The 25,843-nt window shown below is 40.8% G+C and overlaps 1 protein-coding gene across 1 annotated transcript in view; it reads left to right on the top strand.

Moving 5' to 3' along the window:
- Nucleotides 1-2,205: 2,205 nt before the first annotated feature.
- The window catches only part of LOC103114973 (dual 3',5'-cyclic-AMP and -GMP phosphodiesterase 11A), a gene marked incomplete at its 5' end in the record, with an annotated part of 40,979 nt that continues 17,341 nt past the window's right edge, over nt 2,206-25,843 (top strand). The window contains 4 exons of the mRNA XM_060184150.1: nt 2,206-2,352; nt 6,851-6,982; nt 12,502-12,602; nt 22,672-22,749. Of these exons, the coding sequence (XP_060040133.1) occupies nt 2,206-2,352; nt 6,851-6,982; nt 12,502-12,602; nt 22,672-22,749 (458 nt within the window). The remainder of the gene's footprint in view (nt 2,353-6,850; nt 6,983-12,501; nt 12,603-22,671; nt 22,750-25,843) is intronic.

Below are 25,843 nucleotides of genomic sequence, written 5' to 3' on the forward strand. Positions count from 1 at the left end.
GGTCCCTTGCATTTCATTCTGATGAAGCAAATGAAGTTTGAGTTCTCGTTCTTCTCTCTCCATCCTGAATGCTATAGTCCGATTCTTCAACCCTCTCTTCCCAACATCCCATAATTGCTTTTTTTTTTCTTCCAGGATTGTTGCTAGGGATCAGTACCTGCACCACCAATCTACTACTCTTGGAGGCCATTCTTCCCTTTTTTCTTTTTTTTTTTTAGATAGGACAGAGAGAAATTGAAAGGGGAGTGGAGATAGAAAGGGAGAGAAAGGTGGACACTTGCAGACCTTGTTTCACCACATGTCATCGATTGTGAAGTGACCCCCTACCCCTACCCCCCCCCCCCCGCCGGAACCAGGGGGTTGAACCTCCTTGCTCAGGTCAGGTCCTTGCACTTTGTACTGTGTGCACTTAACCCAGTGCGCTACTGTCCAGCCCCCCATCCCATAGTTACTTAACTTAGGGTGATACCTACTCTACCAACAATCAGCTCATCCCCATTCAAACAAACATTTCAGTTTCTTGCTACTCTTGTCTACACTGCTGAAAGCATTGGAGAAAATGTCAAGTGGTGAGTTTGGAATATATACTTCTAGCTCAGCTGTGTCCCCAGACAATGCTTCCCTTAGCAGCTATATATACCAAACCCTTTCTTCCTAAACCACCTCCTGCTATACCACCTCTACCACACCACTCACAGAACACTTGGCCTCCTCTTCACTGAGAAAACTGAGTCTATCAATTGAGAACTCCCTCAGTTTCCACCCTGATACTTGCAGACTTATCTCTCTTGTCCCATGCATTCCTGCTTCCTATCTCAGCAAAGGGACTGTCCTTTCTTTTGTCTGAGGTGTGTGTGTGTGTGTGTGTGTTTCCTTTTTCATTTCCCAGTCACTGAGTGCCTTCTATGTGTAAGGCACTGTGCTAGGTATTGTAGGAGAGATAAAGGAACATCACCAATAGTGCCACCCCTTAAAGTATTCACAATCTAATTCCAACCTTTCAGATCATTTAGAAGTAGGATTTAAATACACCAATTATTATGTGGCAAGGCATATGCTGCCTTTATTTTTTTTTCATATATAAGGCTATAAATAAACAAGAGACATCTAGCAAGGGAAAAATTACTATAAAAATGCAAAATGCCTCTACAATAAAAAGTTGTGTGTTTGATTATAGCACAGTATGATTTATTCTCTTAACCTTTCTGTTAAATGAACCTTTGTCTTTTCATACTTTCTTTTTAATTTTTAAACATTGGAGTGTGTGCACCGAATGATCAATAGGTAGAGAGAGTAGCGATACCACAGTGCTTTGAAATTGCTCTGTCAACACTTCTCTCGGATTTTCTCCAGAGACAGCAATTCCCACTCAACCCCTTCTCTATTACATCTGCCCCCCTGATGATTAAATATCAGTACCGAGCAGCTTTGTGGTATATTCTCCTAGGAGACTCCTTCTATTCATTGCTAGCATAATCTCTTATATTCATTTCTTGGGAATGAAAACCCATCTTGTCGCTTTCGGCCAGGTCCCAGAAGTGAAATACTGAGGCACATTAATCTGCCGTGACAGCCTAATCCCATTCCTCGCCACCTCCCAACAATTCTCAACTTTCTAATTACCTTTCATAGTTTTCCCTTTTAAAATTTTCCTGTAATCCACGGCTGCACACTTCTATTAAGCCTCTTTTTCAGAGAATGTGCATATCTGGGGAAGCTGGAAAGGTACTGTGCATACTAATTCATGTGGTTGTGCAAAGTGCTGAACGCTTATAAAGACTGAAGTTTTCCTCTGACTTTGCTTTTTTGCTGAGTTTCTTCTTGAGGTGCTTCCTGTCCAAAAAATGAAATGCTTCAGTGTTTTAGGAGTGACCTAATCAGTAAGACTTCCGCACGCATTGTCATATGTGCAAGAACAATCACACGCATAAATATTACTGTGCTGACAGAATTCAGCTCGCTCCTCTTCTTTTCTCCCCTCCCTCTCTAGTCCTTCTTGTATACAACCACATTCCACAATTATGGCATGTGTACCCCAGGTCTAAATGATGAATACATTTACATAGGCAACTAAAATACGTTGTGGTAGAAAGGCTGTGTTTTTCCATTTGTGATTGATTTTGATTGTTTTTGCATACCTTGCATGGAAAAGTAGAAGTACATCTTTATAAAATTTTGTTCATGAATGACATAACCTCATTTTAGAAAATGGTTTGTGATCGAGTAAGATTGGCTAACATCATACACTCCTCCACACTAAGTACTTTCACGAATTTGACTATCACTGGGGAATCCTACAAGAAAGAAAGAATTCCACCTTTTAAGCCCAGAATTTCCCAAATGAATTTGACCGTGAGGACCTGTTTATTTCTGTCCATAGTGCAATTTAGGAATTCCAAAGAACTGCTGTTCTTTTTTTTAATTTATTTTTTATTTTAAAAAGGATAAATTAACAAAACCATAGGGTAGGAGGGGTACAACTCCACACAATTCCCACCACCCAATCTCCATAACCCAGCCCCTCCCCTGATAGCTTTCCCATTCTCCATCCCTCTGGGAGCATGGACCCAGGGTCATTGTGGGTTGCAGAAGGTAGAAGGTCTGGCTTCTGTAACTGCTTCCCTGCTGAACATGGGCGTTGACTGGTCGGTCCATACTCCCAGTCTGCCTCTCTCTTTCCCTAATAGGGTGGGTCTCTGGGGAAGCAGAGCTCCAGGACACATTGGTGGGGTCTTCAGTCTAGGGAAGCCTGGCCGGCATCCTGATGGCATCTGGAACCTGGTAGCTGAAAAGAGAGTTAACATACGAAGCCAAACAAATTGTTGAGCAATCATGGACCCAAAGGTTGGAATAGTGGAGAGGAAGTGTTAGGGGGGTACTCACTGCAAACTCTAGTGTACTTCTGCTTTCAGGTATATATTTTGCACTAGTTTATGAATATGTGTGAACATATGCTCTCTCTCACAGGTTTTGGGACTTTGTTAGAAAGTGATCCACCTGGGATGGAATTAGAGAATACTATGAAAGGAAAGGTCTCACCCGAATAATGAAGCTGAAGGGTTGTCATTCCACACCTGAAGTCTCTGGACACAGTCTGAGCTGAAGCATGTTGAGGTGGCAATCGTTGTGTTGATTAGGTTGCAGTCGGCTGATGCAATATTATTTGATATGTATTGGGAGAGGCATGCGGGAAAGTGGGCCCTATCCTAAGGTTCTAGGACTGGGGGAAATCTAGTGGAGATGTGAGGTTCCTGCTGTCTTAGGGTTCAAAAAGACAATGGATAGTTAATGTTATCATCACATTATTTGGTAATTGGGTTAACTTTGAAAAGTCCTTTTGTTAGGGTTTGCTGTATAGTACCCAGTATCTTGTATATAGCTGTGCCACTGGTTGCTTCTGATCTACTTGGTCTAGGCTTTTGAGAGAGTCCACATATCAAATACACAGCCCGTATATTAAAAAGACTCAGTCTGTGTTTTAAAAACTTTGAGACATACAATTAATTTTTCCCCTCTCATAGTAATTAACTACTGATTTATATGACTACACTTTACTAGGAGTGTACATAAACACCATTCCCACCACCAAAAGACTGTGACCCATCCCACCCACCCACCACCACCCCTCACCAGCCCAGAAAGCCGCATGTCTAACCCTCACCACAGGGTTTTTACTTTGGTGCCCTGCTTTCAATTTAGTCAGATCCTGCTTTTAGTTTCCCTTTCAGATCTTCTTTCTCAACTTCTCTTGATGAGTGGGATCATTCCATACTCATCTTTATCTTTCTGACTTAGCTCACTTAGCATAATTCCTTCTAGCTCTGTCCAAGATGGGTCAGAGAAGGTGGGTTCATTGTTCTTGATAGCTATATAGTATTCCATTGTGTATATATACTATAGCTTTCTCAGCTACTCATCTGTTGTTGGGCACCTGGGTTGCTTCCAGGTTTTAGCTATTATGAATTGTGCTGCTATGAACATAGGAGTACACACCTCTTTTTGGTTGGGTGTTATGGAGTCCTTGGGGTATAACCCCAGGAGAGGAACTACTGGGTCATATGGAAGGTCCATGTCTAGCCTTGTGAGAGTTCTCCAGACTGCTCTCCACAGAGGCTGGACCAATTTACATTCCCACCAGCAATGCAAAAGGGTTCCTCTGTCCCCACAGCCTCTCCAGCATTTGTTGCTGCTGTCCTTTTTGATGTATGCCATTCTCACAGGAGTGAGGTGGTATCTCAATGTTATCTTAATTTGCATTTCTCTGACAATCAGTGACTTGGAGCAGTTTTTCATATGTTTGTTAGCCTTTTGGATCTCCTTTGAGTTGAATGTTTTGTTCATATCCTCTACCCATTTTTGGATGGGGTCATTTGCTTTTTTGGTGCTAAAGAACTGCTATTCTTTTGAATATTTCTTGATAAATCTTATCCTTACAAATACTTTTTTCTCTCTCAACTGTATCAGCCTAGGGGGGAAGTGAGAATCTTGCAGTCCTAGAAAAATCCGAATCTGCTAGTCTAAATAAGAGATACACTGGGAAATAGAAACATTCTTGCTTGGGTGATCTTACATTAAAATCTCAACATAGAGGTGGTACCATGCTCCGTTGTATAAAGCTAAGCCAGCAGCTTGCTTGCTATTAGTAGGGGGCACTATTAGTCCAAGGAGAGTTAGAGAAAATCTCCCACGGAATTGTAGGAGACTGGAAGCTTCCTGAAGGCAGAAACGGTATTATTTACCTTTGTATCCCACATGTCTAAGGCATGGGGTAAGAGCAATCGTTACCTACTTATTAGCTGAATTCATGACTAAATCTAAATCGGTGTCTTTCTGCACATCCTTAGTTTCTGTCTGCTTCTGTTGCAAAATTTGCATATTGTATGATTAAGTCAGCAGTGTGTGAGGGGGAGGAATGCAGAACAGAATAACAAAGACCAAGGAGAGAGTCACCAGATAAGTCAGCTGACTGTGTTTGCACAGATGTGCTGAGAATCCTGGTGACACATGGCAGGGAAGAAGCAATGGGAGTCTGGAGTGTGGGGAGGGGTGCAGGGATGCGGCACAGGACACACCAGCATATTTGTGATAGCTTGTCCCCTGACTGATGGGGGAAACATCCGGATGGTGGCACACCTGATTGAGCGCACATGTTACAATGCGCAAGGACCCAGGTTTGAGTCCCTGGTCCCCACCTGCAGGGAAAAGCTTCATGAGTGGTGAAGCAGTGTTACAGGTGTCTCCCCGTCTCTCTTCCTCTCTATCCCCCCTCCCTCTTGACTTCTGGCTGTCTCTATCTAATAAATAAATAAAGATAATAAAAAAATGTAAAGAAAGATAAGATTAGCCTAACAAATTTTGCCTATAAAATAATATAGGTTAAACCAAATTTAAAGAAATAACACATACCTGATTAAAATCCAGTTTTTCCCTTACTAACCCTATTCATCATCATCCTTACTAAACTATTTTCTCCCAACATGGGCTCACGTATGAGATTCTCCATGGGTTATAGATCCACTGGGGCCCCAGTCTGTCCATGCCCTTGGGCTGCTTTATACTAGAGATGTTGAGGGTAGCCAATAACTGGAATCCTTCACATTACATTTAGAAGCAACCTTTGCTCTTCTTCCTAGCAGGTCAGGCAGTGTTCTGTCAATCTCCAGTCCTTCCAAGTTAAGGCTAAATTGTCTTTTCAATGTTTGAGCTCCCTACAAGGTGCAGGAAGACGCACAAGCACCTAGATGTGGCTTTGCCTGAGTCCCGTGGAGGGAGATCCATTCGACCACAGGATTCTCAGGGCCCGTTTTCAATACTTCAAATGTTCTAAATGCCACTCAAAAAGAAAAAAAAACTGGAAATGAGCACACTTGGACATTTTAAATGAACATTTATGAACTGACACTGTTAGGAATGGATTGTTCTGCATAAATAAAATGTACAAATGATTCAGAAAATCATTTAGAGTCCAAATTACTATTTTATTCATTTGAAGTGAAAATGCAGTGCCTGGGGGGGGTGTGACTTAGACAACAAGGTGGGGAGAATACAGGTCCAAAAAGGATGACAGAGGACCTAGTGGGGGTTGTATTGTTATATGGAAAACTGGGAAATGTTATGCATGTACAAACTACTGTACTTACTGTTGAATGTAAAACATTAATTACCCAATAAAGAAATTAAAACAAAAAAAGAAAAAGGGCCAGAATTCTATGAGGTATAGTGTAACTGTGAACTGAGAAACCATCATAGAAACTGGTCAGCCTTATGTGTAAAGTAGATTAAGTGGACTCTGCATGATAATCACAGATCTTTTCCCATGGAAAGTCAAATACATTTCTAATGGGTATTCTAGATGCTTGGAAGCTATGGAACAGCTAGTCATTGAAGCCTACCCAAAGCCAAAAATTATGTTCTTTGTTCTCAGATCATCTCAAGCACTCTGACTGAACCCAGACACTGGCTGTGGTGTTTTTTATTGTGTGCTGTGTGCATTATTTTCCCTGTGACTACATCTCATCTCCTGTACTGGTCTGTAAATTTCTTGTTGTCACAGACTGTATGTACTGCTCAACTCTGGCTTATGGTGGTGCCAGGAACTCAACCTAAGACCTTTGGTACCTCAGGCATGAAAGTCTTTTTGCATCATCATTGTGCTATCTTCCCAGCCCTTGGACTATGGCATATATGTTGTTGATTCATCCACACCATCTAGCCTAACCTCTAGAAGGTTTACTTCATGTGTGAGTGAACTACATGAGCCGTTTCCTGAGAATGTATCTGTACCTGGTATGGGGCCAATGCAGCCAGAGCATTCTGGGCCAAAGCGCAGGTGCATAGGACTCACCGGTAGCTGAAGGTCCCCGATCACTCACTGTTCTCTTTCGCTTCCAGGAGTGGCTCTGCCCTGGCACAACTCTATGGAACATCGGCTACTTTAGAGCATCACCATTTCAACCATGCTGTAATGATTCTTCAAAGTGAGGTACAATCAAATAAATATCTCTCTCCATTGTTACTGGTCATCTCTATCAGGAACAACAAAATAGACTCCTTTGGGGCCGTGTGGTGGCACACCTGGTTGAACGCACATGTCGCAATGTGCAAGGACCCAGGTTCAAGCCCCTGGTCCCCACCTGCAGTGGGAAAGCTTCACAAGTGGTGAAGCAGGGCTGCAGGTGTCTCTCTGTCTCTCTCTACATATTCTCTTTCCTCTCAATTTCTCACTACCTCTATAAAATAAATAAAGATAAAAATAAAAATAAATAAATAAATAAATAAATAAAAATAGACCCCCTTTGTGAGACCCCATAGCACCTTGCCCTCAACTTGGGATCAACAAAGGTAGAGAATGTTCCATCCTCCATAGAGAGGATGGACAACATACTCTATGCTACACCTGAGGAAGATGGGCCCTGATATTGAGGCAGCTTGGAACGTTCCTACTGATGACCACAGAATGTGAGCTCAGATCTACAGGGATGCAGAGGTCACATAGGCTCCTAAGCTGAATACGGGCCCCAGATCACATCAAATTGATGGGGTTTACAGTCAACAATATTTATACACCTTTCCCATATTTGGGAGCTACTCTTTTCCCTGATCCAGCTTTCTGCTCCTTTTTCCAGCCATGACATCATCTCCCCAGACAATAACTTGGATCCACTTGCATATGAGATTTCAGGTTCAAGGAAAAAAAAAAAATTGTATAGCCACAGGCCCTTTGGAATAGAACTAAAATATGCCTACTAGCTATCTATAAAATGGAGACCAACTCGTCATCTGCACTATTCCAGCCTTTAGGTTCATGATTAGTTAACAATTTGTTTAACTTTATATGTTAACTCTCTTTTCAGCCACCAGGTTCCAGATGCTAGCATGATGCCTACCAGACTTCCCTAGACAGACACCCCACCAATGAGTCCTGGAGCTCCGATTCTCCAGAGCCCTTCCCCACTAGGGAAAGAGAGAGGCAGACTGGGAGTATGAATCGACCTGTCAAAGCCCATGTTCAGCAGGGAAGCAATTACAGAAGCCAGACCTTCCACCTTCTGCACCCCACAATGACCCTGGGTCCATACTCCCAGAGGGATAAAGAATAGGAAAGCTATCAGGGGAGGGGATGGGATACAGAGTTCTGGTGGTGGGAATTGTGTGGAGTTGTGCCCATCTTATCCTATGGTTTTGTCAGTGTTTCCTTTTTATAAGTAAATTTTTTTAAAAGTGAGGTACAAATCTAATGTCTGCTTCTTCCCTCAACAGAAAACAAATGAAATGATAGTTCCTGTATTTCTCTCTCTCTCTCTGTATTGTCACAAACTGACACAAAGAAATGTGACAGTTTTTTAAGCCAAACTATTTTTTGTTTCTTTGTTGTTGTTTTTGTTTACCAGAGCCCTGCTCAGCTCTGGATTATGGTGGTGCAGGGGACTGAACCTGGGACCTGGGAGCCTCAGGAAAGAGAGTCTGTTTGCATAACTATTATACTAGCTCCCCTGCCCTCTTTTATTCTTTCTTTCTTTTTTAAAGACTTATATTTCTTTGGGTATTCAAAGCAAAACTGTTGGTATTTTTCTCTTCTTTTTTAAAGCTGTATTTATTTATTTAGTCATTTAAGATGTAGAGTGAATGAATGAGAGAAACCAGAGCACTGCTCAGCTTTGGCTTATGGCGATGCTGGGCATTGAACCTGGGGCCTTTAGGGTTTCAGACATGTGTGGTGATATTGAACTATCTGCCTAGCCCTATATTGGATCTTTTCTTTGTGGCTTTTAAAAATTCTTTCAGGCCAGGCAGATAACAGAGTGGTGGCATGGCAAATTCTCAGAAGTCCAAGATTCAGTCTTTGGTACTGCCAAAAGCCAGAGCTGAGAAGTGCGGCGACTCTCTGTGTGTAAATAAAATTTTAAAAAATCAAAAAATTCTTTCAGACATCTGGCCAAATACCCTGTTCAAATGCTTCCTAAGAATATTCATTTAGGCTTCAGCCTCACTCAGCAGAGGAAGTCACCTACAATCTGTTGCCTGAACGTGGTCTTAGCTGCTATAAGGGCTACAGAAGCTCACTATCAAAGTGACCTGACTGTGTAATGAGTGATTCAATCTTCCCACTTGGTGAAACTCAAAACCATTTTTAAAGATGGTGGAAGCAGAAATCGAATGAGCAACTTAAGCTTTATTAGCACAATTGGGGAACCTATTAGACGATTAAAAGAACTTCAAAATGTTGGTGATACAGGCTTGAATGTAAGAACTGCAACTAAACCTGAGGCCAAGCTAAAACCCCATGGCGACTTTTTTTCATATGGCACTGCAAGAGCTAAAAGGACTTGGACTTTGTACTTTTAGTTCTCCGTGGAGAAGAAGAACAACTTCTAACTGCCTCTGGCTAAAGCATCTCTGGATTTGAAATTGCCAGGAAAGGATCTGTTTGATCTGATTTTCTGCAAGCATACAGACTTTTCTTTTTCTGAGGCCAGGAAGGGACCATCTGCCCCTCATTATTTGTCACTTCTCTGGCTGTGTCATTAATGATTATCATTATTAAGGCCCTGCTTCACTGGAATAGCATCATTAAATATGGAGGGTTTTTCCTTCAGCCTATCTTGAGAAAGCATGTCTTTTGTCATGTCTTGAAAGCCTCCCTCGACCCCTAAGAGAGAGAGTCAGCATTCTGGATCCGGAATGTGGCTGCAGAGGGCAAGCCCACTGGGAGTGATACGCTTTCAGCTGGGAATAAAACACAGAGGGTTAGGCTCTCGTGGACTCTAACAGAAACCAGCCTCTCAGCATCTGTGACTCTGAAAGTTTCCTATGAAAGACATATTTTAAGTTACAGAAGAGGGATATAGGGGTAAGAGAAAACTGGGCTCACACTACCTTTTCCATACTATGATGGGTTACCATATCTGAAGGATTTGGATTCTGATCTCAGAAATTCCCATGTTGATAATAACAGGGATTATGAACAGAGCATCATGGTTTTCTCAGAAGGTTATTTACCTCACTGGTTCAGAATCTGTTTGTACAGAAGCAACACACAGGGCTCTCCTTCTCTCAGAGTTCGCTATCAGATACAAATTATAGTAATAATGGACCTTATACTGAACAGCTGGTGTGGACAGACCCCAGCGTGGCACCTCCCCACTCTCGCTCCTGCCCTGCCCACCAGAAAGGCAAGCATTCAGGTGCCTCTTCTTTCCCCTTGCCGAGTGACACAGAAGCACTGAACAAAGTGCTTTGTTGGTCTGGCAAAAGGTATCCTAGACCTTCCTCCTGCCACAGATGACTTTGCTTCATCAACACCACACTACACTTCCTCCTTCCTAAACAAAGAATAAAAATAGTATTTGAAGGAAGCCAGTCTCCTTTCAGGGACCAAATCCCTGGTGCCCTGTAGAAGGCTAATTTGTTTGTTTGTCTGTCTGTTTTCTTTTCCAGATCACTTTACAGGGGGAAATAATGATTTGCAGGAGTAGTCACATGAGTACAATCTCTTACCTCCGCACAAGGAGTCCCCTCACATCACTCCCACCAACAACTAAATTCTAGAAGGCTAGTTTATAGTAACACGCTGACTACAAGTTAACTTTTCAGTATTAAATTGACCTGATTAGCGCCTCACTCTGTTAGCGGTAAATTGTGTTTGTATCATATTTCCTTTTTATATGTATATATAAATTTTCTTTACTATTGGATTGAGACAGAAATTGAGAGAAGAGGGGAGATAGAGAAGGAAGGAGACAGAGAGACACCCGCAGCCCTGCTTCACCACTTGTGAAGCTTTCCCCATGTAGGTGGGGACCAGGGGCTTGAACCCTGGTCCTTGTGCACGGGAGTGTGTGTACTTAACCAGGTGTGCCACTGCCTGGCCCCCTCATATGTCCTTTTCAATATGTCCTAGTCAGATGCACTCCTTTACAAAATAATCAAGGGCCTCAAAATCACAGCAGTTTTTTCCCCTGTCTTTACGATAGTTTTTACTCTACCTTGTTCCCATTAGTATATTTCATCCATTGAGAAATTCAGGTATGTGGCTCAGGTCAGGGTGACTGCTTTTCCATACCTTCCCATCACATCCTCGCAGACACCCACCCATATACCAGGCTGAAATTGATCCACAGAACAATGTTCAGGCAGGGAAACCTGGGCAGAATTATGGCGTGGCATTCCTTGGTTATTTGTCTTCTTCCTAATGGCTGAATTAAGATCTGGAAGAGTTTATTTGAAAATTATTATTAATATTGGAACGTGTCCCAGGTGGAACCAATATCCTCCTCTTTAAGGAGTGGCTGGTTCATCAGTGAGATAAACTAACTCAAGGGAGCAGATTCCCATCTGGTGCCTGGAAAGAGGTAATTTACTAATTGATACTCCTGTCCCTGAAAGAATTAATTTACTTCTAACTTGAGAACAGTTTATTCCCACATAGTCATCCCACCCCCTTTCTTCTGAGCCATCTTTTTTCTCCTCTGCACTAAGTTTAGAACTGTCCCAGTTCTGGGGACCACATACTTGTATTTCTTGCTAAGAAAAGCTGGTAAAAGAAAAGCAACTACTTTCAGTAAAGTTTCCACTTTACTGAAAACTTTATGGAGCTATCTAGAACAGTGAAAATGTTGATGACAAGAATATGCTTTTCACATTTATGGAGATACATGTAGATTTTCAAGTTATCCTAGTTTAGGTTTCATCTCAAGAGTCCTAAGAACTGTATAAAGTAAAATAATTTTATGCATTCTTGCTACTCAGTAACTATTCACTGTACTGAGTTTGCCACATACATCGTTAAGATGTATCTTCAAGGTTTAACACCAGGTTTCACGACTTCAGAAGTACTGATATGTTGGTAAACCTTGGTTGTGCTGGTGCTGCATTGTAGGATGTTTCACAACTTTCCTCATCATTATCCCCATGATGCCAGTCGTACCCCCCACCAGTGTGAAAATAAAAATGTCTAGACAAATCGCCAGCAGTCCCCATTACTGAAAGCACCCCCAGGTGAGAACCACTGATCTAATGTCTTCTCCATCCCTTGAACTCATTTGTTGCCATGGCAAAGTCCTTCCAAAATATTAACTGAAGTCTCTACAAGTGAAACTAGTATTTATGTCAAGGCCAGAAAGATTCCCAAATGTTTTGTCACCTTTTTCACTCAGTAATTCCACAGAAAATAGGCAGTCGAATGGAATTTTTTTTGCATAAATAAATCCATCCTAAGACAAATTCAGACACATTTTTTTCTGAGTTTTCTCTGGAAGACGAAACATAATAAAGTGCCCTGTGGTAATCTCCCTAAAAAAAAAAAATCTGCCTTTGCTTTGTTCGCTAGGGAATCTATTTGTATCTGTATATAACATTTCATTAAGCTTTTTTGAAGTGCTTTTATTGTGTTTCCTGACCTTTTTAAAAATACATATATATATATATATATATATATGAAAAGCACATAGTCAACCAGCTGAAATTTAATGTCTTTTGTGACTTTTTACTTTCTCCTTTCAGGGTCACAACATCTTTGCTAATTTGTCCTCCAAGGAATATAGTGACCTTATGCAGCTTTTGAAGCAGTCAATATTGGCAACAGACCTCACGCTGTACTTTGAGTATGTATTGACATTTGGGCAAATGGACATCTAAAGTTCTATCCTCTAATTAATTTTCAGATCCATACTGAGATTTGTATATTATTCTAACACTGATATTAATATGTAAGTGAGCTCAATGTTTTATTCAGCCAAATGAATTTCAGTAAAGTGGTGTCTGTTTTATTTTTCACTAGTGGTTTACAAGATTATAAAGTGGGATTATGGGGATATAGTCCACATCGTACCCACTACCAAAGGGGTTTGTGTAAACACACATACACAGCGATAACCACTTTCAGGAAGTTTTAGGAACAGTTTGCAGTTTGACTATTTTCACAAGTTCATTTGTTTCCATTTTCTGTATTTCACATATTGTGAAATCATCTAGCCATTAATCCTTAAGGCAGTGTCTATTATAAGATAAGAGAATCAGGGGAAGTCGGGCAGTAGCACAGCAGGTTAAGCGCACATGGTGCGGAGCGTAAGGACCAGCATAAGGATCCCGGTTCGAGCCCCTGGCTCCCCACCTGCCGGGGAGTCGCTTCACAGGCAGTGAAGCAGGTCTGCAGGTGTCTGTCTTTCTCTCCCCCTCTCTGTCTTCCCCTCCTCTCTCCATTTCTCTCTGTCCTATCCAACAACGATGACATCAATAACAGCAATAATAACCACAACAAGAAAACAACAAGGACAACAAAAGGGAATAAATAAATAAATAAATATTTAAAAAACTATTTTAAAAAGATAAGAGAATCAGGGCTAAGGTCATGAGGTTTATATCTTTTGTTTTGCAAACCTTGTTTGGGACTCTTGACTCTGACACTCAGTGATGGCATTTTTTATTTTAGATATTGGCTAAGACCGCTCTTTTAGACTGTTTCTTTCTGGAAGTATCTGTAATGGAAATGATGATGCTGATGACAAAGATTTGTTGAAAATACAAGCCAAGAGGTCTCTTCTTTTCTCTTTTTCAGAAGAGCTGTCTTATTTTCAAGAGATTTTTTTTCTATATGAATTACATAGGACTTTCATTTACATTTCATTGGTCAGAATGTAGTTACTTGGTCATTTCTAACTTCTGCCTCATAATCCTTCAGTGGACCATTACTAATAAAGGGTAGAGGGATAGTCAACCAGCAGTGTGCCTCAACTATTTATTGCTGGACTCTGCTTATTGCTAGACTCTGCTTATTGCTAGACTCTGCTGATTGAGTTATGTTACAGTTGAGTGAAAGGGGTAAAGGCTTTGGAGTTATGCTGGTCTGAGTTTAAATCTCATTCTGGCATTCTAGTTAAATTAATTTTTAGCTAATTAAGGTTAAATGCATGTCTTCTCCCTCCATAAACTCCACTGAAGTGACATCAAATATGAAACTCCAAAATTCTTAGTATCCTTAGAAAGCTAAGACATCGAATGCATAAAACAAGAATAGATGGGCTTGAAAAATAATAGGAGCAACTGTAGAAGTAGAAGGTGCTCTTTGAAATTTAAAAAAGAAAGAAAGACCAAAATGAAAAGTTAAAGGAAAGTATTGAGAAATAAAGTCAAAGGACAAAAAAGATAGCAACATGGCAGACACTGCTTCCTACTAGTCCGGCTCATTAACATGTGTGTGTATTACTTTGGTGAATACTAATTGTAGTGTTTAAATATTAAAAAGTAATCCTTATCTGCCGCTACCTTGTTGTGTATGAAACAGAGATGACAGAATCCATGTTACTGTCTTGAGTATCTTATAAGGGGTGGTTTCTGCAGCCTCATTTGCTTTATAACCTATTTATTTTGGTAATGGTCATGTCTTATAGACCTGGACTTAACTAGCATGATTATCCACCTTTATAGAATTTTTGCTCCTTGACGTCAGTTGTTTGCAAGCTCTTTATTGGTTTTATTTCACGTCTGTGACACTTGCAGGGTTTTACATTATTTTTCCCAAAGTAGAAGCACTTTTTTCCCCAAGCCAAGTTTTCAAGTAACTTCTAACGGGGAAAATATCTCAACCATTGGAGTTCATTTATCAAGTCCTGTTAAGGATGTGACGAATGGCTGAAGTGACCGCTGGAATGCAGTCAAGGAAGTTGGTTGCAACTCCGCTTTCTCATTATTCTGTTCTTATCTTAATGCTGCAGCCTCTGCTAATGTTTGCTGACTCCCAGAGAAGCTGGCCTGTTCTCTTTTCATCAGCATTATTGTTTTTAGAGATCTGAATAGCTGTTCTTTCTCTAATCTAGACCTTCAGGAGGTTGATTCACTTGCCTGTCTAAAGTTGCATTAAAGTGTTGCCATGTTTTTAGCTAAAACAATCCTGAGGGTTAATGAGGCAGAAAAGCCAGCTACTATACAAAGTCATCTAGAAGATGCTTTTATTTCACAAATATATAGTGGTGGAGCTGAGAACAGGAAAGGCTATTAGAGATGATGTAATACAACCCTTGTCCTTTATTTTGTAGATCAGGTCCTGAACTTGAAAAGGCTAAATAGTATGTAACTAATTAGTGGTTAACCTGAAATGTCTCGTCAGGGGACTTTTCCTGCAGTTACCGTGTTCCTTTCATGGGAGAATGAAGAAATAGTTTGGGGAACAGAATTGGGAATTCCCATGGTTATACTGACCTCCCTGGACACACGTTTATCTTTTAATCTGGGGATCTGCACACACACCCTGTCCCAAAACAGAGTCAGGGCAATGAATTGTTGCAGGTAGTTTACTTTGGGGAGTGTATCATGAATCTGAGTGGGGAGTGGAGCACTGGAACAAGAGTATAGGGAAGCTCTTGTAAGGATACATTTCCTTGTTGGTCATGACCACTATGGCCAACCAGCATGGATCCTACAAGGAATGTCTGGAGAGTCTTGTAAATGGCACCTCAAAATCATCCCAGGTCTTCACCCTTCACCAGCCAAGGTTATCCTGTGAGTATTAGTTCCCACACACTTGGAGAAAGTGTATGCTAGAGGAGGAAGGGATTCCTACAATCTCCCATGTTCCCCACACAGAATGATAGCAGTACCAGGGAAGAATGTAACTGAGGCGCAGAGCAGCCAAGGAATGGGCTGGGATGCTGGAACGTGTGACTCAGCTCCATACAAACACCTGGAGAAAGTCTGGGTTAGTGTTTGTCCTTCTGCCTTCACTGCTGAAATCAAAAGCCTTTATACAGTCAAGGTCAACCAGAAAGGAGGTTCACTCACTGCTTTCTCCCCCTAGAAAGGAGAAGTTAAGGGGACAGGCAGTGGTATACCTGGTTAGCACACACAGTACACATAGTACTATGTGCAAGGAACCACACAAGGATGCAGGTTCGAGCCCCCTCTCACCACTGGCTGCGGGAACACTCCATGAGCAGTGAAGACGTAGCAAGTTTTCCAAATATTAAGTTTTTGATACTAAATTCGCCTACCAACCTACAAAGACAGGTCTTGTCAGCCACCGTAAAGGTGAAGGTACTCCGTCACTGTGCTGTCTGTGCTGTATCTCCATGCCACATTACCTCAGTTTAAACTCCATAATTCAGGTTTCACGCATCCATTTAGATGTGCAGCGCTTTTCTGACTGACTTTCTAAATGAATCAAACCACTTCCAGTTGAAAACTTTCCATTTCCCTTTGTGCTCTACAAGCATTCATCAGCAGTCGTGGAAAATGTTCAGTCTAATGGTTTGTCTTTGTCTTTCTAAAGGGATATAATTAGTGGCATTTCTCAAAACCATCCATCTAATGATGACATCAAAATGTACTAAATTATCTTATATTAGGAGTTAGAAACTATAGACTGACCATCTTTAAACAATTTAAATTAGTATCTAAGACTATTTATTTTTAATAATAAAATAGGAACCTAAATGTTTCTACTGCTATGAAGATAGGGATATTCATTCTTTCATCCTTCAGCAAATGTTTATAAAGAGTCCATTAAGGGGCTGGAGAGACAGCATAATGGTTATGCAAGAGTCTTTTGCTTGATGCTCTGAAACCCGAGGTTCAGTCCCCAGCACCACCATAAGCCGAGCTGAGCAGTGCTCTAGTCTTTCTCTCTCTCTCTCATTAAAATATTTTTTTTTAAAAAAAGGGTCCACCATAGTCCAGTACTTTAAATAAAATATCCACTGTGGCCTACACTCAACCAGCTGTCAGATGAAAAATGAAAGGGATATAATGGTTTATAGCACTAAAACCAATACTCTTTTTTAAACACTGCTGCATATTAACATAGCCTGAGGAATTAATCTACTGAAATGATTCTTCTGTTAGAATGACAGATCCTGTGGCAGACTGATAGAAAGAAGAAATATTTTGGTACTTCCTTTTTATTATGTTTTATTATCTTTATTTATATTTATTCTATAGAAACAGCCAGAAATCGAGAAGGAAGGGGATAATAGCGAGGGAGAGAGACAGAGAGACACCTGCAACACTGCTTCACCACTCATGAAGCTTTACCTCTGCAGGTGGGAAGCAGGGGCTTGAACCTGGGTCCTTGTGCACTGTAACATGTGCACTCAACCACGTGCGTCACCACCTGGCCCCTTTTGGTACTTCATGAGTGTATTTGTGTTTTTATATATACTCATCCACATATCCTTATCCATATGATATTACACCTGCTGAAAGCATGAGAAATTCATGCACTAACACTTTTTTTATGCTAGATACTGCACTTAGTAGCTGTGAAGGCTTAGGCAGACAAGGACTGGCTCTTACCTTAAGGGACGATGGGCAAGGTAAACAAGAGAGAAAAAAACAGTAATCTTGCAGTGTGAGGAGTGTTTCTGCCCAAGTAAGTGGAAGGATAACTAGGCCATTCACAGTCTAGCAAAGTGTTTCTTTTTGCCTCCAGGGTTATTGCTGGGGCTCAGTGCCTGCACTACAAATCCACTGCTCCTGGAGGCTTTTTTTTTTCCCTTTTTGTTACCTTTGTTGTTTCTTGTAATAGTTATTATTGTTGTTGTTATTGATGTCATCATTGTTGGATAGGACAGAGAGAAATAGAGAGAGGAGGGGAAGACAAAGAAGGGGAGAGAAAGATAGACACCTGCAGACCTGCTTCACCGCCTGTGAAGCGACTCCCCTGCAGGTGGGGAGCCGGAAAAGTCTTAAGCAGTTTCTTTATCTGGCTTGACTTACAAGGCCTTCTGTCATCTGTCTCTCTATCGTTTTCAACATGTAGAGCTATTCCAGTCATCTCATTTTCTACTTTTGCCCATTTTATTCCTGCAACGACAGCACAACACTAGATTGTCTCATCCAGGCCATCCAGTTGGCCTCTGTGTTGTCATAAATACCATGCAAGGAGACAGATTAACTCTCATTTTTTTTAAATGTGACTTTTTCCATAAGTTATGAGCACTATCTAGTCATAATCACTACTTATGAAGTAACCAGACACTAATTTTCTATTCTTCTCTGGTGCCTGGATGCTAAAATCCAGAAATCACCTCAGAATCTGTATTTAATAATCGCCTGGAGATAGTCTGATTTGCTCATTAAATTACCTGAAAGGACAACCAGCACCTACTCAAGGCATCCACACTCTTGTCATCCATGCCTGGTAATCCTAGAATTAAAACTGTAGGAGAGTCACAATGATGACTTGCCATCTCAGCCCTAAAACCTTCCTAACATTCATGGCTTTTTTAGATTCTGAACATACTATAAATAAAGAATATGTGCATAATATGCATTTTATGATATATAAATTTACGCCCAAATGACGATAAAATAGACCCAGAAGTGACAATATTTTGCTTTACAAATAAAAGGTGCTCTGTGGACAAATTAGATACCAAAAGATTTTCAGTGCTTGTGATGGCTGACTGCTAACCAATCTTGAGAATTATTTTGGGGACTCATTTTAGCAGTTCTTCTCAAATGATCCTTTTTTTTTAAAGACTGCTATTTTTCTGAGTGAAACATATGTCAGGAGAACAGGATAAAAGCCTAATAAAAACATATCTGATTATAAATGAGATTTTCCAGTAAGTTGCTTTTCACTAGCTGAAATATTTGCCATTGTCCTTGAAAACCAAGGTTCCCAGTGATCTGCTTGAGAAAGCTCCTCATGCCAGAGAAGTCGGAAGCCAGGGAGCATCAAATAATTTTGTGGTTTTTCAGATGTTCATTTTAGCAGCCACAGACTTCCTTAAATGCTCCAATTCTTAGAAGTTTCGCATACGCTTGTGGTGTTAAGTCTATGTAATCTATACAGCTGTGCACATTGCTTAAAAGAGCAGCTGCAAAACATAGCAACAAACTTATTTCTGAAAAGAAGTGAATTTTGCATTGTTGCTTTGTAATGTTGAGGCCCTGGTGTATGATGATGGAAAGGAACCTGGGTTGAGGGAGAGAGTGTTTTGCAGACACCTGTCATGAGGAGATGAGAGGTTGAACCTATGTTTCAACCATTGTACTATAAACCAGTAAGCTCTTCCTTTAATAAAGTGGGAGGGGGAAAAAGATGAAAATGAACAGGAAAAGAAAAAAAATACACTACCACCTGGGACCATGAGCCACCAATCTCTCCTGGTCCACCTGTAGCTGGTCTCCTTTGTGGTAACTAAGGACCCTGTTGGGCACCACTGGAACCTTCCTTGGCACAACTGTCATCACATCTTTCGAAGATTGTCATCCACTATTGTCCATACTCTCACAGTGTTGTATAGGGGAAATTTTCTTAAATTTCCATGAGTTGTTATGCTTTCCACTTAGTTGAAGTTAGAATCTAATCTTGAGAATCTGCTAGGGCTTTCCTGAGATAGGTTTTATGTAGTTTTCTGTCTCAATTCCTTTTAATGGTGACTACTAAGACTCCTGAACAATAGAGTGTCTCTGTCTCTCTCTCTCTCAAAAAAAAAAAACTGATGTGTGGAGGCTCCTCAGCAGTATTGTGTGTGTGTATATATATATATATATATATATATATATATATATATATATATATGTAAGGCCCTAGGTTCATTCCCTGGCACAGCATTAAATAAAATAAAATAAAATAAAATAATAAAAACCAAAACTGGTAACTGAAGAGTTTTTTAAATGAATAGGTTTCTGGGATAATCATTTTATTCATTCATCAGTGCAACAACAAAGAATTTGTCAGGCACTCTTGTAGGTACTGAGAATGTAGGAATTAAAAATAAAATTAGTCAATTCTTTCTCCTCATAGAGGCCCCATAGGATTGAAAAGACACCCAAGTGCATGTGATAACGGATTTGATGAGTGGAGAGCTCTTTCAGAAACCCTTTCATGGTCTTCCATGACCCACCACACCCTCGGGCTGAGCTAAATGCCCCCCTCGGGGCTCCCAGGATACCGTGGGCATAGCTTAGCTGCTGGGCCAGCTATCGAATTGGGTTGCATTTGTGTTTCAGCTCTGCTGTTCACCAGCTATGAAAGCTTGAGCCAGTTTCATCAACACAGCAGCTGACTCTGCTGATCCTTGCGTTATCCTTAGAATTATATGTAAGTCATCTTACTTAATTTTCTTATGAGCCCTACATGGTAGACTCCACTATTGTTGGCTTTTACTGACCAAAGCCCCACAAGGTAACAGCTTATTTGGGTGTGAGTGGCAGAATGCATGAAATCTGTGTAAAATAAAGAACCTGGTCAATATCAATCTCAGTAGAGTGGAGCTCAGGCAAAGGTGAGTGAGGTGAGTCATGCAGGTGCAGTGTCAGATTCTATATTTAGTTAAGATTTTGATAATTCTGCATTTATTTTATATTTTAAAAATACGTCACTACCTGCCTTGACTACTGAGATTTTAAGCACAAAGTTGAATTTTCTACCTGCCTTCCCTCACTGGGTCCCAGAATCATTAGTGTTAATTAGTATCAGATTCGAAGGGGAATCCCCGCTGTTGATTATCCCTGCTAAATTCAGAGACATTTAAAGATGGCGCCCATGTCTTGTGTCCGTTAAGCCTCATAAAGAGTTGGTTCAGAGTAGGTACTCATTAAATATGTGTTAAATCAAAAGAAGTTTATCTGTAGAGGCCACAGGCTCAAGACTCTAGGCTCATTTTCTAGCACTGCATTAAAAAAAATGGAGATGTTCTCTTTTTATCCTTTCTTACCATAAAAACAAGAAGTGTATAGATAGATTAAAGTGTTGAGAGTCGGGCAGTAGCGTAGCGGGTTAAGCACAGGTGGCGCAAAGCGCAAGGACTGGCGGAAGAATCTCAGTTGGAGCGCCCACATCGCACCTGGAGGGGAGTCGCTTCACAGGTGGTGAAGCCGGTGTGCAGGTGTCTTTCTCCCTCTCTGTCTTCCCCTCCTATCTCCATTTCTCTCTGTCCTATCCAACAACATCGACATCAACAACAATAATAACTACAATAAAAAACCACAAGGGCAACAAAAGGGAGTAAACAAATAAATAAATATATATATATTAAAAGACTACCTAACCACTAATTTAAAAAAACAAAACACATTCTTAAAAAAAAAAGTGTTGAGGGGTTGAGAGCTAGCTCAGCAGGTAAAGAGCCTGCATTACCATGTGAGGGTCCTGCATTCACCCCTGGTACCACATGGAAGCACCAAGAGAATTCTATTGATGGTGAAGTATTCTCTCTCTCTCTCTCTCTGTCTCTCTCTCTCCATAAAATAAAATTTGATCTGTGGAGGCTCCTCAGCTCTATCATGTGTATGTGAAGTCCTAAGTTCATTCCCTGGCACAGCATTAAACTAAATAAAATAATAAAAACTTTTGAAAATAGAAATAACCCTTGGGTTCAGGAGGTAGCACACCTGGTTAAGTGCACACACTACAGCGCACAAGCACCCAGGTCCAAGCCCCTGGTCCCCACCTGCAGGGGGAAAGCTTCACGAGTGGTGAAGTGAAACTGCAGGTGTCTCTGTCTCTCTCTCTCCCTCTCTGTCTCCCCCACCCCCCTCAATTTCTGTCTCTATCCAGTAGTAAATAAATAAAATTTAAAAAGAAAGAAACTCTCCTCTCTCTTCTCCTCCCTCTGCTTCTCCTCTCTCTCCTCCTCTTTCCTCTTCTCTCCCCTCCTCCTTCCTCTTCTCCCTCTGCTCCTCTCTCTTCTTTTCCTTCCTCTGCTCCTCCTCCCTCTTCTCCTCCCTCTCCTTTTTTCTCTCTTGCAAATTAAAGAAAAAAGAAAAAACAGAAAGAAAGAGAGAGAGAGAGAGAGAGAGACCCCTGGGCCAGTGAAATTGCTCACTTGGATAGCGTGCTGCTTTGCCGTGTGTACAGCTCAGATCTGAACCCAGCCACCACCACACCACATTAAGAAAACTTCAGAGCTGTGGTCTTTTTTACTCCCACCGCCTTTCTCTATCTAAAAAATGAGAAAATAATAACAATAAGGATATCTTTATTTTTTTTAAGCAGTAGAATAGTTTCTTCTTGTCTTTTCCGTGAACATCTCCAGCGCACTGAGTATATGCAGTGAGCAAACATTGTGCTATAGGCTTTGAAGTGTCATCTCATTCGACAGTCATATGAGTTAGCCAGTATGTTAGAGGTTAAGAATTGGAGGCAGGGGGTGTATGGAACTTCTTAAAGCCATTCCCCAAATGGTGACAGAGCCGCTGTTTAAGCACAGTTATTTCTGCCTCCAAAGCCTGTGTGTTTAAACACTAGAAGGGTGAAGTAGTTATTTGCTAAACTAGAAAAAAAAAAGTTCTTCTGAATTTACTGCCGGTGAGTTTATTTTATCTTGGCTCATCAGCTCTATGTTGTATGATAAAAGAATGTTCCAGAATTGCCCCCACTCTTTATCTGTCCTTGTCTTCCTGCTCTGACTTTGAGTGTGTGCTGTAGGGGCGAGTATAGCACCACATTGTGTCTGTTTTATGGCTCGATAATATCCACCGCTGTAAATACATTCAGAAATGATTGGGGCTTTTTTTTTTTTTTTGAAACTTGACTTTTTTTATATAACAAAAATGATTTATTTTGATAGTGCTTTAGCCTAGTGATTTCAGATATTAAGTTATTTGATTCAGGTTGTCTTATATTTTCACATAAATGTGTTTATGTCAGCCTACAGACTGAGAAATTTCATTCCAAGTTGTTGGTTTTTTTTTTCTCTCTCTCTCTCTCTTTCATTTGATTTCATGCAGGAGGAGAACTGAATTCTTTGAACTTGTCAGTAAAGGAGAATATGACTGGAACATCAAAAACCATCGTGATATATTTCGGTAAGAAAAAGCCCTTTTGCTCATGTATTCTTTCATTATTTGAAAATTTTCCATGTACAGGAGTGCTTTTCAAAATAGGAAATCATAGCTCATCTTCAAAACATTCATAGACAAGTTGAGTAGTTAGAGAAAAGATAATGTGTCTCTTTTTAGTTCTAATTTATTATATTTTTACCACCTCTCCATAAATTTGCTTTCAAATTAGAAAAAGGTCTTCAAACTGGTTCAGTTCCAGCAAGCTATGATTTTCTCTGCTTCCTGAGGGGCAGAGGGATGCTTGTAGGACAGGGAGGGAATTTATGAAGCTCAGAAGACAAGTTGAACAAAGAAAGGAGAGTTCATGTTTATTTTTCCTCTGAGAGACAGAAGACATTGTAGATAGAAAAGCAATCCAAATAGTCCTGTTAGAAGTGAAGACACTGTTCTAGACTTTTCACAAGATTTCTCAGTTAAGAAAAAAAAAAAAAAAGTCAGCCAGAGAGCTTCATTTTCATGCAGCCTATTTTAACTTCACTTGTGCACCCCCTGCAGCCGGCCAGGCACTCCAATAAATCCTAAGTACTGTTGACAGATTCTTGGAAACCCCAAGCAAACCAACATGTAACAAAACTAGTTTTAACATAAACTAACTGATATAAACAAGAGCTAAGTTGCTAAGTGCCTATGGTACATTTCTGGTTACAAAACATCAATAAATTTCTTAAATAAATATACCCTCCCCCCCAAAAAAAAAAAGCTTGAAGTATTAGAAAGTCGTGTGTACCCACAAATTCATTCATTTTCCAACCCTGTTATTGTAATTCAGAATCTTAGGTGGCCAGAATCTACCAATACTGGCAAACCAGGGCACAGGATGAGAATCAGCCTTTGTGTCATACATCTGAAGACTGAAAACGAACATACACGAAGAACTTACAAAACTCAGCAATATAAACACAAACAACTCCATTGAAAAATAGGGGGGAGACAGGAGCAGAATTTTCACCAAAGATCATATCCAAAGGGCAACAGACATGAAAAGTGCTCAAAGTCGGATGATCAGGGAAATGCAAATAAAAGCAATGAGATGCCATTTTATAACTGTGAGAATGTCATACATTAGAAGAGGCAGGAGCACCAACTATTGAAGAGGCTGTGGGGGGAAAGGGACTCTCCTACATTGCTGGTGGGAATGTAAGTTGGTCCAACCCCTGTTGAAAACAGTCTGGAAATTCATCGGAAGACTAGAAATGGACCTACCTTATGCCCCAAAAATCCTCCTAGGGATTTACCCAGGGAAATTAAAAACACCTATCCAAAAAGACTTATTCACACCTATGTTTATAGCAGCACAGATTTGTAATAGCCCAAACTAGAAGCAACCCAGATGTTCAATGACAGATGAGTGGCTAAGAAAGTTGTGGTACATATACACAATGGAGTAATATGTAGCTGTTAAAAATGATGAGGTCATCTCTTACAGTATGGTCAAAACTTGGTCAAAACTTGGAGGTATCATGTTGAGTGAGATAAGTCAGAAAGAGGCCAGTACCAAAGGATCTCACTTATGGATGGAACTTAAGAATAAAGGACAGTAAGGGAAAAAATAAGGTAAAACTTGGTCTGGGTGAGGTATATTGCACCAAAGCAAAGGTCTTTGGGACAGGATGAAGGAACCTAGACAACTATCCAGATGTGTTAAAGACTATACTATAAACCATTAACCCTCCCCTCAATTAAATTAAATTAAATTAATGTTCAACTTAAAGAAAAATTAGTCAGTGACCTGCTGTATGTCCCATTGTCTCACATCAAGACCTTGCACTACCCCCTTTCCCCATCCTCAGACCCCCTACTATCTTATTTATTCTTGTCCCAAAGCTGTTACTTATTTCTGGGAATGTTTGTGAAGCTCGAAATATGGGTGCCCTGTGTCTGCTCTGTGACCAGGCAACCACCCCACACTGTTCCTCTATCCATTTGGTTAGCAAACAAACCCCCTACCACCACCTTCAGAGTATAACTCTGCCTGCTGACATGACTGCTGTGGACAAGGCCTTCAATTTCCACCCTCTCTGCATTAATATGTTCCTGTCTCATCTCTACAGAGCCTTTTTCTTTGTTCTTTCTGGCATCTATGTGGGGAGATCTCTCTCTCTCTCTCTCTCTTCAAAATTGGCATCTCTATTTGTGCTTACTCCACCTTACTCCACCTCCACCCACACCCCCAACCCTACTGTACCAACTATACTCCCGTGACTTGGATTTTAAAATCAGTTTTGGATGGATTTTTTTTGTTTGCATAATGACCTTTCTAGGCCTGATAATAAGCTTCTTTCTCCTAAGTCAAAATAGCCCTAAAATCTACCACAAGTTCAATCACAGTTTCCTTCTTTGCCTTTATTTTCTTTTCTCCTCTCACCTTTCTCTTTCCTTTCTTTTTTAAAATTATTTTTATTATTTTTTAATTTGGAGTTAGCGGCTTACAGTACAGTTATTGGAACATGGGTAAAATTCCTCATCTCACCATGGCAGGTGTCTTCAAAACACTCTCACCCCTCCCTGGAGCCTTTTCCGCCATTGCGCACCAGGACCCTCACTTCTCTCCCCCACCCCCACCCCCCATAGAGTCCTTTGCTTTGGTGCAATACACCACACCCAGTCCAAGACCTTTTAAAATAGTTTATCTATTCAGTTATTAGACAGAAACAGAAAGAAATTGAGGGGGAAGGTGGAAACAGAAGTGGAGAGAGAGCGAGCGAGAGCTGTAGTGCTGTTTCACCACTCCTGAAGCTACCCCTGCAGTAGAGACCAGAGAGAGAGAGAGAGAGAGAGCTGTAGTGCTGTTTCACCGCTCCTAAAGCTTTCCCCCTGCAGTAGAGACCAGAGAGCGAGAGAGAGAGAGAGAGAGAGAGAGAGCTGTAGTGCTGTTTCACCGCTCCTAAAGCTTCCCCCTGCAGTAGAGACCAGAGAGAGAGAGAGAGAGAGAGCTGTAGTGCTGTTTCACCGCTCCTAAAGCTTTCCCCCTGCAGTAGAGACCAGAGAGAGAGAGAGCTGTAGTGCTGTTTCACCACTCCTAAAGCTTCCCCCTGCAGTAGAGACCAGAGAGAGAGAG

The sequence above is a fragment of the Erinaceus europaeus genome, unplaced genomic scaffold (assembly GCF_950295315.1).
Source record: "Erinaceus europaeus unplaced genomic scaffold, mEriEur2.1 scaffold_598, whole genome shotgun sequence".
NCBI lineage: Eukaryota > Metazoa > Chordata > Mammalia > Eulipotyphla > Erinaceidae > Erinaceus > Erinaceus europaeus.